Source organism: Petromyzon marinus, chromosome 22 (genome assembly GCF_048934315.1).
Source record: "Petromyzon marinus isolate PM22_M1 ecotype Great Lakes invasive population chromosome 22, UKy_Petmar_22M1.pri1.0, whole genome shotgun sequence".
Classification (NCBI taxonomy): domain Eukaryota; kingdom Metazoa; phylum Chordata; class Hyperoartia; order Petromyzontiformes; family Petromyzontidae; genus Petromyzon; species Petromyzon marinus.
In genome coordinates, this window is record NC_133688.1 from 9,787,683 (window position 1) to 9,805,892 (window position 18,210).

The 18,210-nt window shown below is 46.4% G+C and overlaps 1 protein-coding gene across 2 annotated transcripts in view; it reads left to right on the top strand.

Annotated features, from left to right (window-relative positions):
* The window catches only part of LOC116945031 (calcium-activated potassium channel subunit alpha-1), a 169,998-nt gene that overhangs the window by 73,916 nt on the left and 77,872 nt on the right, over positions 1-18,210 (top strand). For both annotated transcript variants that reach the window (XM_076068709.1, XM_076068710.1), the window contains exon 9: positions 12,208-12,299. In XM_076068709.1, coding sequence (XP_075924824.1) covers positions 12,208-12,299 — 92 coding nt within the window. The remainder of the gene's footprint in view (positions 1-12,207; positions 12,300-18,210) is intronic.

The window sequence follows — 18,210 nt, forward strand, 5'->3', positions numbered from 1 at the left end:
GTGAAATTGTGAGGGGCATTTGTCAATAGGACGTCAAGCAGAGATGACTGTCCCGGTTTTTTTAGGTTGGGTCTTGTGGGGACATTTATTAATTGAAACATTAAATTCATCTGCAAAATTTGTGGCCACGGCCGGCGGGTTTAGCCAAATCCAATTTAGATTACCCACTAAAACTTTTTAACCTTTAGGGAGGCCCCCAAAAAGCTCTCTCAGTGCAGATGCAGCTGCAACATCCATCCCACTAGGCAGTCGATAGCAGCACACTACCAATATGTGTTGATTATTTGGGAGAGTTATTCTGAGAGACAGACCTTCAAAGCAACATTTTTTAAACAAGGAGTGAGCTAGTGAACATACAATAGTATTACGAACATAGATGGCAATTCCACCTCCTTTAGATCCTCGGTCAAGCCGAAAAAGGTTGTAGTTGTCAATCGCAATCTGCAAGTCATTGACGGCAGGAGTGAGAAATGTTTCTGTTAGGCAAAAAATGTCCGGGTCAAGATTTGCCACTTCTAGTTTTAGTTGACTTAATTTAATCACAAGCCCTCTGATGTTGACATGTAGAACACCAACACCTTTCCTGCCAGAAAAATCTACAGAATTATACGAGTTATTTTCATTTGCGCCAGGATGAAGCTCAATACCACCCAGAAATACGAAAAGTAGAATTAATAGTTTGCACAAGTATTTTCTGTGAAAGGTTGAAGAGCGGCGAACCTTGGACGAATAGCAGTAGCTCGCAAATGGTGTTATTTTTAAGAGCAGAATGAAGTTTGGAAGGAGTGCTGGTGAAGTAATGGGATACAGATAGGGTTTAAAAGGATACAATGATGGAGTGTAGAAGTGTCTATGAGCTGTTTCATTAGCAGGTGTAGTGGCAAATCGAGCAACAAGTATGGACGCAAAGTAACGAGGGTAGCTGTTTCTAGAGTTGAGTGTGGCACTAGATATGGCCGGGAAGTGACAGCAGTAGGATACACAGCAGGAGAATTGCCATCTCTAAAATATCCGGGATAAGCACAGATTTACACACAAGCAGAAAAGAAAAAATATATATACTTGTAGGCCGAGCGCGAGAAAACGTCTTGCCGCACTCGTCACACATGCACGGCTTCTCGCCCATGTGCTAGGGTTGAACAGCGCCCCCCCCGCCCCCCCCAGATAGGGACAGCAGATTTTTGGCTGTTGTGGACTCGGATGAACCGCTTGCACCGCCTCCTTTCCCCGCCGCAGGATGGTGCTCGAGCTAGCGCAACATAAACTCGGATTACGAAACTGTTTACATTTTGTATTGCACCTGAATGCAATGACACCGGCAGATGTTTCACATGAATCATAAAACATTCAGACTAACACATTCCTGCGGAGGCAGCTGGTAGGAACGTTGGGTTGCTCGGTCAATGGCCAGGGTCAACGGCAGCACCACGTGGTGTATTCCGCAAATATGCCCGACTGTGAGGGCGGGCACAAGCCGGCGTGCGTAGGTTAAACGTTGAGTTTTATAAGGGCACCACGGAGTGACCAGCCCCTCCCCACCCAGCCCCACCCTCACCACCCAGCCCCACCCCTCCCACCCCCCACCCAGCCCCACCCTCCCCACCCAGCCCCTCTCCATCCAGCCCCTCCCCACCCTCCCCACCCAGCCCCTCCCCACCCTCCCCACCCAGCCCCTCCCCACCCAGCCCCTCCCCATCCAGCCCCTCCCCACCCTCCCCACCCAGCCCCTCCCCACCCTCCCCACCCAGCCCCTCCCCACCCTCCCCTCCCCACCCAGCCCCTCCCCACCCTCCCCTCTCCACCCAGCCCCACCCCTCCCATTTTTGGATGCACGACGGACGGACACAATAATCCCCTGTGGGCTGGTGTAACCAGGAAGTTCCTAGCAGTATAAATACATTTTAGCTACATGCACTTAAAGGTTCCTGTTAAATTTTTACGATTATTTTTCAGCCCCATTTGCTTCGAAATGACAATTTGGCATCGTGGTTTGTCCACGGTACCTACCACGTCATATTTTATTCTTTATTGTGCTTAAAGGGAAAAAAAGCGCCTAAACTGCCCTGCGTGCTAGGAACCGCTGTGCACACATGCAAGGAGTTTTATATTGACTTGCTTTTGCTTGATTGTGGTGCACTTTGAAACAAGCACCTGGGAATGAAAGACAACCCCATTCACACTGTGGCGGTGATTCTTAAGACAATGAACGTTCCCAGGCTTTGTATCGCTGATGTGATAGAGAACAGAGGAGGCAAAATGTATCTGCACAAAAAGCATGGCGCACTGATTTATATCTGTGGCTTTCTCTGAGAGTGTGTTTGAAATTCGATATTCCTATGGAACTAGCCATCGAAAAAAGACAGTTACCGCATTGCGCGCTTTTAGATGCACTTCTGCGGCCGTTTGGAATGCTTTTCTTTCTGATATTAGGAAGCCACTGGAGCTATGCACTTTGAAGTCTAGATTCAAAACGAATTTATTTAAAACTGCTTTTTGTGTTTAGTTTTTTATCCTTCCCCCGCACCTCCGATTAGCACGGTTGGCGACATACGGTGTGAAAGAAGTTCAACAGACATGCTTATATTCCATCAAGGTCCTTAAGATCTTCTGATCTCCAACTGCTCAGCACTCCCAGGTCTAGGTTGCGCTGGCTTGGTGATCGGGCTTTTGTTAGCGTGGCACCCAAGCTATGGAACGCCTTGCCACTTGAAATCAGGCAATCAGAGTGGGTAGATATGTTTAAGTCTGCTTTGAAAACCCATCTCTTTAAAGTGGCCTTCCCTCTTTAGTTTCGTCGATTGCCCTGGCTCTGTTTTTGTTTCCTGCTTTTCATGCATTGCGCATTGGGATACTAGGATGGAATGCGCATATTTCCATTTGAATTATTATTATTAGTTGAGTCAACAAGCATTGTTGAGGCAGTTCCGATGATGCGCTGAGTTACCCCTCAAATGTGAACTGGAATTCACGACCTTCCAGTCGTGAGATGCGGCGCTCTGGCCAAGGTGCCACAGGCCGCATAGCAGTGGCTGGCTCGGGGAGAGACTGACCCTTGCCATCGAAAATTTAATTTTTGAATACTGGCTTTGGGCCACCATGGAGATCAGCACTGCTCCGCTACACACGTTTGCCAATGGGCGCACTTAAAATATATTAAAGAACGAACGTTAGGTGAATCAAACAGTTGGCATGGTTTAAAGCTTTCGTGACTGCAGGGATTCATATTCTTGGTTCTTTCGGTAAAGTCACGTAGAAGGGAAACAATAAAATAATAAAAATATAAAACAATAAAATTCTCACGATGTTTCGACTGCAACACAAGCAATCATCATCAGGTGTGAAAACCACAACAATAAATTTTGAAAAAAGTGGCGGTTTTTTAACGTTAGCACCACGGAGAGCGATTTGACAGTTTTTTCAGATGGACGAGTCCATCTATGTTCGGAAAAGAGGAAGGGGGAGACGAAAAATAATGGATGCGGTCTGAAAGCCACCTTAAGCGTGATCAATCAATTAAGACCCGAAATGGTTTATCAAATCCTTCCAAGGATTTCTAAGCCAGAATCCATCTTCTCGGTTGAAGTTGTGTCTGCGTTTGTATATGTGGATAGCCTCATGAACGAATCTCTCATGGTAGCCAGATGGCTTGCAAATAATCTGGGGGCCCTGTGTAGACTTCACCTGTCACGTGTCCTCTGGGGTCAACCAGATTGCCACGGCCTATAGTAACCCCATTCCCGTGGCCGGCACTCTCACACCCTATCCTGTAGGGGTCGGCACTGCACGCAGAGCGTGGTGCCACTCAGCACTGTCAGTCAGCGCTCACCGAGCCCCTCTAGGGCCGGTACAGCACCCACATCCTAGTGGTGCCCGCGATGTCAATACATCGCACGCCGTGCCACTCTTTAGAGCCGGCATTACACAGTGACATACGCGATGTCACTACACGTACATTGAAAGAAAGAAAAACACTTAGTCCAGTGAATTGGCAAGAGGTGGAATTCAGCAGGCCTTGTTGCTTATCAGATTAAAGTGTCTGGGTTTGTAATACGGTGCAATTACCTTACCACCGCTATCAACAGCAGTCGTCGTCCACGACCGTTTGGCCACCATCGTGACAATGTTGAACTTCCACTTCTGATTCTGTGCCACCAAAGGTGCGCATCACTCCGCGTGTTCGTCTGAATAGGGAGACACTTTGGCTTTACTTGATTGTCCATTAACCAACAAAAAGGCACCAATGTCACCCCCATATAGACTTAAAAGTACTGTTGGGGCAAGTGCTGTTCGCGAGCACCTGTTAAGGCTGGCACAGCGCACAAGGTTGGTTGTGTGACCGCCCACACACCCGGTCGTCTTTAGTACTGCATCAAGCAGTGTACTCATTTAAGGCCGAGTTGATTTAGGGGAAGGCCCAGCAACAGTTCAGATATAACCCGTCGATCATTTCCACCGTGGTCAACGATCGAACTCAGGTAAGGAAGTCCATAGTGCAGTGCATCAACCGCTTGTGCCACCATTCCCCACAACACAGACACGTGTTTATTCATATACAAAGACAAGTGGTGTTTGCGAGTACCTATGAAGGCCGGCACGGTACACGAGTGGGTGGGTGGCCAGCACCACCCCCAGCCGCCTTTGTCTCCCGAGTGGCGATGTTTTTACACACCGCACCAGGTACTTATTTGAGGCCTCGGACCGGTTCAGGTAATTGTCACTGGTTTTGGCCGTAAGCGGGAATAGAACTCGGGTGACCAGGTTCGTAGTGCAGCGCGCTAACCGCTACCCTACCGCTCTACAACACACACACTCACATTCATATCCACAGACATGCACACAGATACACAGAAACTTGCACACGCACCGGAAAACCAAACCAAAATCCACTCGACTGTTGAGACAATTTCTGTTAGCGAGCAGCTATTGTGGTCCAGTAAGACACGTGAGGTGGCCGTGGGAGAATGGCCTCTTTGTTTCGCGGAGCGCGACTAATGATTCCAACCTCACCAGCTGCTCGTTTTATGCCGAATTATCGGGGCATGCACCGGCCGCCGGGTGCGGACAGCGATTTCCCACTGGCATTCCTCGCTGACATTTCAGTTGCACGCACGCTCAACTCACTGCTTCGCAGTGTCACTGTGCCACAAAGCCACCATACAAAAAACACATAAGATCCCCAGTATGGCCAAAAACAGATTGTTGGGGCAAGAGCTGTTAGCGAGTGTACACCTTTGGAGGCCAGCACGACACACGAGGGAGTGGGTGGCCAACACCACATCTCGGACGCCTTTGTCTCACCTGTGCTGATGTTCACATACAGCACCGGGTACTCATTTAAGGCTGAGTCGACCTAGGGGAGGCCCAGAACCGGTTCACATATTTTCCAACTCTTATTGCTCATGAGCGGGAATTGAACTTGGTTTACCAGGTTCGTAGCGCAGTGCGCTAACCACTACACTACCGCCCTGTGTTACATAGCCACCATGCTACCACACACACACAAGACAAACATCCATCACTTGGCCCAGTGGTTCTTAACCTGTACTGCAGCCTTGTGCAGTAAAGGTTCTCAAGCGTGAACTCTTTTTATATTTTACATAGGTTTGATGAAACAAAGAAGTTGGACGTATGTGCCCGTGCTTAATTTGTGTTTTGATTATTAACCTTCGAGAAAAATCTTGCCACGTCTCGCACCCCAGAAAGGGCGTCACGCACCCCCAAGGTAAGAACCGCTGACTAAGCAAGATAGGCTGCTGCTGTTAATGAGCACCTACTAAGGCCAGCATGCTCCATGGAGGGGTGGTGTGACTATCACCATGTCCAGCCAATTCTCTCTCTCCAGTGCTCATGTTCAAACTGCGGCACATACTCATTACCGTGGAGTTGACCCTAGTGGAGTGACCAGGACAGCTTCAGATACCACATGAGCTGTTCTCATCACTCCATCTCTTGGTTGCATTCCCTCCTTCAGCGGCCAATTCATCATCAGCGTCTCCCTACAGCCCCCACGTAAGAACCATTAGCATGCACTGATAAACACCCATTCTCATCAGCACCAGCATTGCTCTATCCTATTGCTGGCTGAAGGCCTCCCACCAAGCCATCGCGTCTTTCGCAGTCTCACAATGCAACAATCCATCGTGCGTTTGGCCGGGAGATGGTTGCATTGCTCCATCTGAGTGGTGGATGTTGTCTCGGTCATGTTCCATCCTTTGGCTGCCACTCTTATCATTAATATCCATCGCCGGACATCATCCGCCTCTGGTGATGTATCCAGGCAGGCCCACTTTGCTTTTCTTGAGAGTCAACGTTTCAAATTTTGTGTTTGTTCTTTGGCGAGTCGACTTGCTTTTGTTATCAGTAAATGTGTGGTTTAATCTTCATATATATGTACATATTTGCAGACTATTGTTTCACATACCTAAGTATGTGTTTAGGGAATAGAAGGTTTTCAGCCATTGCATACTTCTAGCTATTTCATACAGACCAATGAAGGAAATGTAGCAAATGCTAAAAAAGAGCACAAAGACAAATAAACGGACACAAGATTGTAATTTGACTTCTACCTCGAGGGAGACGGGACAGGAGATAGCGATTCACGTGGACCGGAGAATACATGCAAATCAGAGGCATCATTGTTAACGGTGAAGAAGAAAAGTGAGTGCACGTGGGCTGCACACATCGGCAGATTGGTGATCGTGGACAAGACGACCACCGTGAACATCTAACAGAAATGACACAGTGAGATTAGGTCATGTGACGGGGCATAATGGGTTTTTTGGCATCGCAGGACGATGCGATATCGTGATGGCATGGGTAGAGGTCTTCATCCAGCTGTTGATAGACACATGGTGCTGCTGGTGCTGATGATGATGACATTAACTTGATGTTTTATTACATATCCAGCCAGGTGGTGCAGTGGTTGAGTGTGCGGTTTGCAATCAGAAGGATAGGCACGGAGCTTTATCTTGGTAAGATTGATCAAATTAAAGTAACTTTGTGCAAACGACAAGTGTGGTTGTCCTGTTGAAAGACCTTCTCCTGCCAGGGGATAGGGGAGTTTCCACCACTGCATCAGGGCTGTAAACAGGAGGTGAGTGCTCATATTTGCAGAAAAAAAAACCACTTTGATTTCACTTTATATTTGCATTGCTTATTTAAAATCAACTTTCACGGTGTCTCCCTCTATCGAAGCAATTGTTGGTTCGTGTTCATTTCTATTGGTATGGCTCGAATGAATTTCCATCGGTGATCTTAAGGCAATAGTGGAAGTTCCGCATTCCAATAACAGAGAACAGACTTTCCAAAAGACGGCCCACTGTTGATTCCCCACAAAGAGTTGATTAGGCTCTTGGTCCTCGTTGGTGAAATATGGCAGTGGTTGAATGGACCACCCAGCCAGGAGTTGAACTCTTCCCTCTGAGTGTGAGATAAGTGCTCTGAGCACTGTACCCCCAGGCAGAGTGCGTGTTTAAACCTACAGTGGTTATATGTGTATGCGTGTTTTTTCACTTTGGTAGATGTATTGTGTCCTGTACTCTTGCCTCTGAATATTCTTATGCAATTTTACGAAACTCTTTTGGAAAAAAAAATGCTACCCCAGAGGAGTTTGAAAAATACGAGTTTTGCAAATACTGTGATCGGTTCCTAAATACACACACATAAATAGAATCTTGACATGTTCAAAACTGCGTATGCATGCATATGTTTATCTATACCACCATTAACAAGGAGTGATGAATATATAAATGGTGAAAGAGCCTCGAGTCACATTTGTCTCCCCGGGTTGGCACTCGGCATACCCTGCAGGGAGATATTTCCCATTTTGACAGTGGAACATTTGCTATGGCAATTACAGCAGCTTCAGTGGTTGCACGGTGTTTTATTACAATCTCTGCTTCCACGCGTTAGGATCTGTTGGGGATAACTCGGCCGTACATTTATACCCCTGAGTGTTTTTACCGTGATACGTTCGATTATTTGGGAGGTACGATTTATCGGTTTAAGTGACAGTGATCACTGTGCGATTTAAAGTGGGGATTGTTTCCAAATGAAACGATGGTCGTCCCTTGTTTGACCAAGTGAGAGTACATCGAGATCCGTTGAAACTTCCCTTTTAGGTGGTGAGAGTAGCAGTTAAGCAGAGATGGCCCTGGCAAGGGGCCGCATATTTCCTGTGCAGCTCCGAGAAAGTAATGGCAGCTCCATATTCCCACGGCAGGAGTGAGTTAATCTACAGAGGGCAACCGCTGTCGACTCGAGGGGTATAGGGCCGAGCCAACTTCTGTATGGGATATTCTTAGCTCTTTCGGTAAAGTCACGTTGAAGGAAAACAATAAAATAATAAAATATATATAAAACAATAAAAATTCTCACGACGTTTCGACCATAACGCAAACGGTCATCATCAGGTGTGAAAAACCAACGGCAAGAAACATTTGAAAGAAGTGGCGGTCCACATCTATTAATTTATTTTCAAACGGCGCATTATTTATTTATTTATTTTTAAAAAACATCGGCGCCACGGGCAGCGATTTGGCAGTTTATTTAGAAGGACGAGTCCATCTATGTTCTGAAAAGAGGAGGGGGGAGACGAAAAATAATGGATGCGGTCTGAAAGCCACCTTAAGCGTGATCAATCAATTAAGACCCGAAATGGTTTATCAAATACTTCCAATGATTGCTAAGCCAGAATCCATCTTCTAGGTGGAAATTGTCTCTGTGTTTGTATATGTGGATAGCCTCATGAACGAATCTCTCATGGTAGCCAGATGGCTTACAAAGAACCTCTGTCTTGGAGAAGTCAATGTCATGTGAGCCTACTGTATGGGAGTTGAACTTGCAAGATTTGACGGTGAGCCGCACCGCTCTATCATGCCACCCTGCTGGAGAGCACAGCAGTTCGCGGCCAATGTTGTATTCATGGAATTTGTTAAATGATTATTTTAGCTATGGCACTATTCGTAAGAGTCCACTCTTAAAGATGATGATGATGATGATACAGGGTTTATAATATACAGTTCATAGCATATGTAGTGCATTCAGAGATTCCTGTAGAATTTACCACCGAGCTTCAGCAATCAAATGTCACATAGATTGGTTCAGAGGAGAGCTCTCTCTGTGAGGCTACCAAGCGGTCGAATAAGCGAAGTATTTATGATCACTATTAATAATTGAATATGTGACGGTCACAACAACATGCAGCATCATGGGAATACGGCCAACATCTGCCTGTGCCAAATTGCCGCGACCTGTGACCCCACATCTGTGTGGGCAGGTTGAGCAATAAAATTCCTCCATAAACTTACCCTAGTCCATCCCTCTTCCCCTGTATTGTTTTATTTAGGTTTATTATTTACCCCGCCTTTAGGTTTTGATATTTTAGTTTCCCCTCCATTGCTGGCCTGGTTTTCGTGCTGCCTCCTGACCCCTAGCCTCGCCTCCTCCCACAATACCTTGTTCTAGATTTTTTTCACCTCCACAAACTTCTGGAATTTTGTCCCCAGACCTTGTCAGCACTCACCCATGGGATTTTGCTGGCACAGAGCCTGTGCGGACCTCGTCAGCTTCTGATCTCATCGGCCCTCTCCGTCTCTCTGGCTGTGAATCTCATTGACACAAGGCCCCTGGTTGGCACTGGGTCTCGTGATTCTATCGTCTCTGCACGTTGGTGCTTCACCCATACACTTTGCTGGCACCAGGGCCTTGGACTTGCTGCTCAGTTTAAGCGGTCTAAGTTTTAGCCCCCCCCCCCCTCGCTGCCTGCCCCCCAGTTTCGCGTGTGTTGCCAAAATGTAAAAGTGAAGATTTTCGAAACGAATCCCCCCAAAAAAATCACTTGATAGACCCTTTCTAAATAAATAAAAACACCGTTTAAAATAAATAAATTAATGCGAACCGCCACTTCTTTCAAATGTTTCTTGCCGTTGATTTTCACACCTGATGATGACCGTTTGTGTTATGGTCGAAACGTCGTGAGAATTTTTATTGTTTTATATATAATTATTTTATTGTTTCCCTTCAACGTGACTTTACCGAAAGAGCTCAGAATATGAATACCTTCTTAAGTCGTTAAAATTGTCACGGTTACAATTTACCGTGGGTTAAACACAGTATCGTAAACCGCCGCATGATCCTTAATGCATACGCCCTGACAACAATTGGTCACTTGGGAAACACAAAAAGGCACTGGATCTGGAGGTAAAATTACGACGGTGGCAACACTGAGTTTTGCTGTTTGGCTTTGGTTCATGGCTCCTGCTCCAGGCTCGATGGCCCAGGGGCCTTTTTTCCCTGCTTTGACCCCAGTTTTGTGTTTGTAACATTTGACTAGGACAAGCTAAGATGTAAAACTGAATCAGGCTGCTGTGCGCATACACGCCGCGTAGATTATTGAGGGCTTTTCACGATGCCTTTCAGCCAACTATATTTTACCACTCATTATTTTCCATTCGGTCATGTTGATGTTTATTCATCCGTCACTTTGCGTGTATGGAATACGCGTGCATGTGTTTGTAGGGCTTTGCAGACCTCCTGCCCTGGAGAGGAGTATTGTGGCTGGCAGATGGCAAGAGATTGATTCGTTGATATGCAGCAGGGTGGGACATGGAGGGGAAAGAGAGTGTTGTGTGTGTGTGTTCTGTGTGATTATGGTGATGGACGATAGCGGCGGTTCTACTGTTTTGCACACTCGTGAAACCCATTACGACCCTAATTGTGACCGTGCGTGCAATGAGACGCACACCAAATGCTTAAAACTAGAAAGACCTGCGTGTGTGCGTGCAATATGTTATACTCTCTGCTAAGTTGCATTTGCAATAGAGCGTCGCTTGGATTAGAGCTGATGTGAACGGATAAAATTTGATCCAGAATGGATCCTGTCCGCACTCAAACTCAAGCGTAAAAGTGTTTCCCTTCCAAGCTAATGTGTGGAATTACTCATCTCTGTTTGCGATGGCTGCCAATCTCTACAGAGCATGACCATTCCTGACTTGCCTTGTGGTATTCACTTTATCAACCGTGGAGGGATTATCGCCTGAGTTGAACCCAAAATAGGATTTGATCTCACAACCTTGCGAGCGTGATTCGAGCAGTATACCAACAGCACCACCTTGCAGGATATTGTTAATACTGAATGAAATACGATGATAATTGTTTCATTTATTTTTCCAGCAATGCTTCACTGACTCCCGAAACTTAGGATCATTCGAGAATGGGATCAATGCTAATTTATTTTTAAATGAGCATTTTAGTGACTATGTCGTGTGTGGGAGGAAACCAGAATACCTGGAGGAAACCCACACAGCGCAGGAGGGGGCGACGCGTACAAATCGGCACAGATGTTGTTGTGCTGCCATGCGGTGACTACCTCGTTGATGTTTCACAGCAAACAATGCAATCTGTGATCGTCCGACTGGATGTACAGCACTATACTGTATTACTGGCACAGACAGGCAGCCCAACCGCCAAGGGGAAGCCACAACAAACTCGTGTCTCTTTAACGTCACCACTGCTCACACCCAATTTACCATTAAGAGTACAATCTGGGAGTGTTGCTGCGAATTTACCCAATTAAGTAATTTACAAACAATTTGGCAAAAATGTGGCCAGCACACACACGTCCTCTTTTTCTGTATAATTTGCTGGAATTTTTTTTGCACATCCACCGTGTAGCAGATGGTCAACAGGCCCGCATTATTCATGGGGGCAGATGCTGGGCTAGAACCGCAGTCCTCTGCAACAAGCGGTAACACAACAACCGCCGTTTTGCCATTAACTGGCGGTGACTTCACCACGGCACCTGTGCCAGGCTAGGTGCACTTTAAGGCCACGTGAAGTGTCGAACGCCCGCTGGCAAGAGGTCACGGGACAGACCCAGGTGCCATGGTGGGTTGACTGACTGAGATGACAGGCCGATGCCCCATCTGTGTCCCCTACTGTGGTCAACCCGCTGTGTTCATTGTTGTGAGCGTCGCTCCAACACACACTGCCGTTCAGCAACGTCGCGTTCCCTGCTGTTGTTTTCCACTTGCGTTTCAATCTAAGTTCTGACTTAAGTCCGTGTCTGTTTAAATCAGCTCCATCACATCCATAGTTCCAAACAAAAGTGGCCGTTTGTTCAGAATAAGGGCCCTTGAGTAAATGGTTCCGAGCGCGCGAACACGCCGGCTCACACGGGTTTGTCGTGTTTGTGTGCCGCCTTCCCAGGCCATGTTCGCTCGCTACGTGCCAGAGATCGCCGCTCTCATCCTCAACCGGAGGAAATACGGTGGCGAGTACCTCCCGACCCGCGGGCGCAAGTGAGTGCCAACCACTGCCGTCACAGCTGTTCAGAGCAATATCACTCAACACTCCCCTCTGTCCGTGTGTGTGGACTGATCCCCATCTGTTTACGGCACCTCCGATTAGCATAGTTGGCTACGTACGGTGCGAAATAAGTTCAATGTACATACGTAAGGGCTGTGACGCTGTAGCGATTCATCGATCAATGTTGATCCCTAAGCTCGTGATACATGCATTGAATCGTCGGTGTAGGAATTAATGTTATTACATTTGTATATGCCATATGAAATGTTAAAATTGTCCTTCCAGCCACCATAGGGTGCTGCATTCAACACCGTGTCAAAAGATAATCGATTTTCTTAATCGAATCATGACCCCGAATTGTTACAGTTGATTGCATTGCGGGGAGGGGGGGGTGAATAATTACCCCTCCCCAGCCCCAATAATGAATATTATTGTAGTCAGTTTCATTACGATAAACATACAGACCACCACTGACATGAGGCATGACATATCCACTGCCAGGTGAAGGCCTCCGTGCGACGTCACGGTCCTGCCGTGATGCAATCCATCTCACGACTGCGAATAATGGATTCGTATAAGCATGAGTTGATGCGTGTATTATGGGGGTTTCACTGATAGTAATGGTTTCATTCATGATTGCACATGTAATATTATACACTGCAATTCAAATTGCTGGATTTCTTAGATCCCAACACGTTATTTATTCTCCCTTTCACACTCAATTTTGTCACATTTTACACATAATTTCAAACAAACTTGTTTAAGTTCCATGCACTGAAGAATTTAGTTAGTCAAATTATATATTATTTAAAAGGTCCTAAGGGGTAAATATCATTCTTTTATAAGTCTTTTTTGATGATTTTACTTCATAAATATAATGTATTTTAAAGCGTCGGGTAAACGCGAGAGATGGATGTTATTTAATCTGTTTTCCTGCTCAGCGAAGCCACAAATAAATTACATCCGACTAATGCACGGATATCTGACTCCCGAGTGGAGATTTTTTTTTATTATTGTTAGCAAAATAGTGATCGTGTGTCATTAAATTTAGACGTGCGTTTCATCCGTGTGTACAGTATTCATGTCTGCACACAACGGTTTGTTCTTTCAAGTTATGTCAAGTGGCCTTTCCTCTTCCCTTGATGGCACTAATTCCTCAGCGATATTACTCCCTTGGGCCCTTTGAAACGTACGTCTTTTTCTTTTCATCTCGGCGCACTTTCATTTTCCTTTTTTTCATGCGGCAAAATTGATTGAAGCGCGGTGGCAATTAAAACATTTTTTTTTACTTCGTTAAAGGGCAGCGGACGTGCCGTGCAAGTTTGTCCAACAGCTCTGCAGAGCATCGCGGCCTCAATTCGCTCCCATTGCTGCGGTGAGAACGGCACGCCCTCGGCGGACACTGCGTTCCGGCGTCCGAGTGGTCTCTACGCTTCTCGCGAGCCAAATTGCCGCCCGGTAATTCGCGCATGGAAATTAAATTTCATCGCGCGCTTCACCCGAAACGTTGCTGGCCAGGGAGCCGTCTTACGTCATTCGCAAGCTTCTTCTTCCGACCATTTTCCCACAAAGTCAACGTTGGGGGGAGAAGCTTCCGTTGTCACCGGTTCTACGTCTTGGCACAGCAGTTGGACTAACGGTGGGGCAAGATTATTAAAGGATCTGACCAACCAGCGACATAAAAGGTGCGAGAAAATATGGGTGCTCTCACCTCTTTAAAGATGTCTGGCCACGTGTGGAAGAGTAGGCCAAATACCCCCCCCCCCTATCTACCCATTTATACTGCTTGTTGGACTGACGTGGTGAGGGGGGGGGGCAGGGGGGGGGATTTAAGAAACCTGTTCCATTGTTTCAACTGCCACAACGGGAGATGGAATCCAACCGGCCGCCTTTGCATGGCAAGTCAAGTGTGCTGATCGGGTACGTTGTTTGTTTATTGCTGTAGATATATATTTGCAGAAAACCGGTAACTGGTTTGTTACAGTTTGTTTTGATTTCCGTTACTGGCAATGCAAGGGACACTTATTTTAACAACTCTCATACGAAGAGCAGAGACCTCTCTTTGTCAGATCCATAGTAAAGCGCCACTCAATGGGAGGCCACTCCTTCTCCTCTCGAATGCTTTTCTAGTACTCCTCATTGCCACTGCTCCCTCTCCCTGTTCACATACTGGCTCAAGCCTCCATCTGAATCTGACTCACGGCCTTTCCCAATCACAACACTCCCCCTCTTCCCTCGCCTCGGCGCTCGATCCACACTATTTTTCTACAACATATTTAGATCAGTCGTATATCCTTTAGCCGCTGGTGCACAAGTCTCGCTTATTGATTATATTGACCAAATTGCTTAAAAAGATGAAGATGATAGATTAAAATGGTGCTCTGGATTAATCATCAAGTGGGAATGTTCGTTTATCTTATGTTGGTTTTATAATTTATCGTCGTAAAATGTAAGTTGACCAAATTAAGCAATGAAAGCTGTGTAATATTAACCAATTAAATAGAATGTGAACGTTTTGAACACTATCATGCTTTTAGAGCAATGTGTACAAATTTATACGCTTCAAGGACCATGGGCATTGTTTTAAGACCGTTAAATGCAACGATTTGTCATAAATAGCCTTTTAATTAATATTTGATTACAATTCCATAATATCTACTTTATCTATTCTGCCACGACGTTCAATAAAGATGATGCCTGGATAATTACCTGTCAATTTGTCACCATTCAAGGGATGTTTAAGCACCTACAAAATTAAGGTCAATTTCATAACTGATTACTCTTTAAAGACTGCAATTAATTAAAATAAGTATACCGTATATCTAAGTCACAGTTAAAGTGTAAACCTTTAAGAGTCTCGATGCTTAAGCAATGTGTAGATTAGTGGCACTGGACCTCAGGTTGAATCTCCACAATCATATGGCAGATGCCAGGTAGAGTAGTAAATTTTTATTGACTTAAAGTTGATGATCAGTAACAATGGGGGTTGTGACTGAAATTAAATAACTTTTAACCCATTGATCCTGCATCCCTCCCAGGACAACCTTGGATTAGTTTCATCTTTGATGGCTCTCAATCAGCACGGTCTGGCCTGCGATACGTACATATGTTGTTGTGTGCCCTGACTCTATAGGCAAAATCTGATTTTAAACGACCGCTTATTCACAGCTCTGTTCACCTGTATTAGTACAACACACATCATCCACGTGGCAACATTAATGAACGCAGCCTACCTCCGGGTACACTGAAGGCACACGCTCAAAGCTTACATCTTAAAAGAGTTGACCAGCCTCAGCTTTGCATCGGCGGTTGATATACAACCAGCACATGCCTTCGTTAGTCCTCCGCGAAATGTCAGGTCTGGCTCCAACTCCCTCCGCTCTGTCCAATCTAGAGTTGTCTTCATTTCAGTGGATGGACCCTTCCCCCAAAGCCCTCAAGAAGTTTTCTATTTTTTTTTCCTCTTGGCCTCTTTCCCAACATCCTTCCTTACAGAACTCCATTCATTCAGCTTTCACCTCAGAGAATGTGCCCAACCCACATCTGGCATTTGCTGAATGTGCTTTAAATAAAAGTAAAAAAAATATAATATCCACGTGTTGATTTCAGTGGAACATGAAATAGTGTTTTGTCTCCTTTGGCAGCCTTGAGGCGTTTGCGAAAATTTCATGGTCCTATGGTGAGGGCCAGTATCTCCATAAGATGACCCGCAATACTGGCACCCCCCTTTTTATCGACTCCCTAGGAACGGTGGGATGAATCGAGCCCTGACCGACATATGAACTGGCGAGCTTCCAATCGCGAGCCGAGCGCCCCTGTCAGAGCTGCACTTGGGCCGGACCCTCCTTAAATAATACACGGCATTTCGGAAAGCTTGGACCGGGGCCAACCGCTGGCAAGAGATACCCCACTGCTCACATGGCCGAGCGCATTAAAAAAATATCTGCGGCATATTCATATCAGATTGCCCGCCCCGCGGAATCGAATAAATAAATGACTTCGCCTCGTTGCCACGCGTGTTCCCTACGCCGGTGACGGTGGGGGAAATGATTGCCTGCCCGGCGTGCGTGTGCGCGCGCTTGGGGAAACTCTAGAATGGGTCGTTTGTCACACTTGTCTGCAATAGGACTCCGTGAACCGGAGCCAACCCAGCCCCGTCAACCCCCGTAGCTGCCACTCGCTCACCTCCACGCCGAGTGGCTGTCCCCACTCTCAGTTCGAGACCGTTTCCAATCGCGAACCGGGGCGCCGCTTGAAACGATGGGAAAAGTTTATTAGATTCCCCCCCCCCTCTTCCCCCCACCTCTCACCGCCGCCCACCGCCTCTGTGAAACCAGCATGCACCCCCGCTCATGGTGCAGAAGTGAAAGTGAGGGATTGTGGGGAGAGGGGTGGGCTAAGTCTGGTTAACACATTCGTGACCCATGCGAGAGAGCTGCTAATGAACGATGCAATGAAGAGTCCTGTGGACGGCAAAAACATTGACGAAGAAAACAGAAACAGGTAACACCACAGGTACTCGATTGTCAAAGCCGTGCATGGCGGGGTAAAGTCTGGGGATACCCACACCTTCCCAGACGTCCGTGGAAGAGTAGACCCAACATCCACAGGTTGAGGTTCTTCTGCCAGCAGTTGCAGCGCTTCGACGTTACCCTCTTTGACTTAGAACGAGGGCAATACGTACCACACGGTGACCTTGCCATCTTTACGTTCGTGCGTGCATGGCAATCGGTTGCATTCGTTACTCTCTAACATTTTCGCCGGAAATGTTTACCGCATCCTGATATTCGGAAACCGGGAATCGGTTCTGAAAAGAGTTGAGTCGTTTTTTTGCGGTTATCGTTTAACAGGCATAGTTAGAATCCAGACATCCGCCCATGATTGCCGGGCACTCGTGGCGATGCATGCCTGTAAGCCAAGGTTGGTGGATCGCAAAAATTCGTGAAGCTCACTGCGCTTGGACATTGTGGTTGGCATCGCATGACTGGCCAGTGAATGGCAGTTACAGCAAGTTCATTAAGTGTTAATCTCCATAAGGTAAGTGAGTTTTCTCCCACGTGTATATAATGCAACGGTGCAATTCTCATTGATGGAATTGGCCAAACATCGAAATATAGGACCACAGAGCTTGGGTAATTGTTGGCACCAATTCAGGCTGCCTCTCTCCTTGTCTGCATAAAAAAAAAACGACTGCATTTTAAGATGAAATTTGCATGAGTGACATATAAAATACAATAAATTCTTGACTTAAAGCTTTCGTGACTGCAGGAATTCATATTCTTTGGGTCTTTTGGTAAAGCCACGTAGATATGAAAAAATAATAAAAATATCACAACGTTTCGATTGCAACACAAGCAATCGTCATCAATTAGTCTAATTAACCCAGCGGTCGGTTACATAAAACACCGTAATCCATAATTTTTTCATCACTTCATTTATTTACTGTAATGATATTGCTCTGTCAGATCGCAAAACCCAAGGATTCATTGGTTTTTTGGGGGTGATTTTTTTTTGCAACAAACCAGAAGCTTTATGAATTAATGGCCTCGGCCAGGTCACTCTACAACCGCACTACAAAAAACAAACGTCCATTCGTTGTTCTTCACTGAATTCCGGGTAGCATGACTGCGCTGGCGAACGTGGGTGGGCAGCAGCTGTTTGGAGCAGAGCGTGAGCGATCGCCGCCCTGACCTGGCTGAGTGGAGCCCCAAATGCATTAATTCCAGAGGTGGTCCTTTGCTCTCGCTCTTTTGGGACCACTGCTCGATATGGCGGGATACGCTTGCTGATGCGCTTCGTAACAGAGGAGGCTGCTTCGTAACAGAGGCTGCTTCGTAACAGAGGCTGCTTTGTAACAGAGGCTGCTTCGTAACAGAGGCTGCTTCGTAACAGAGGCTGCTTTGT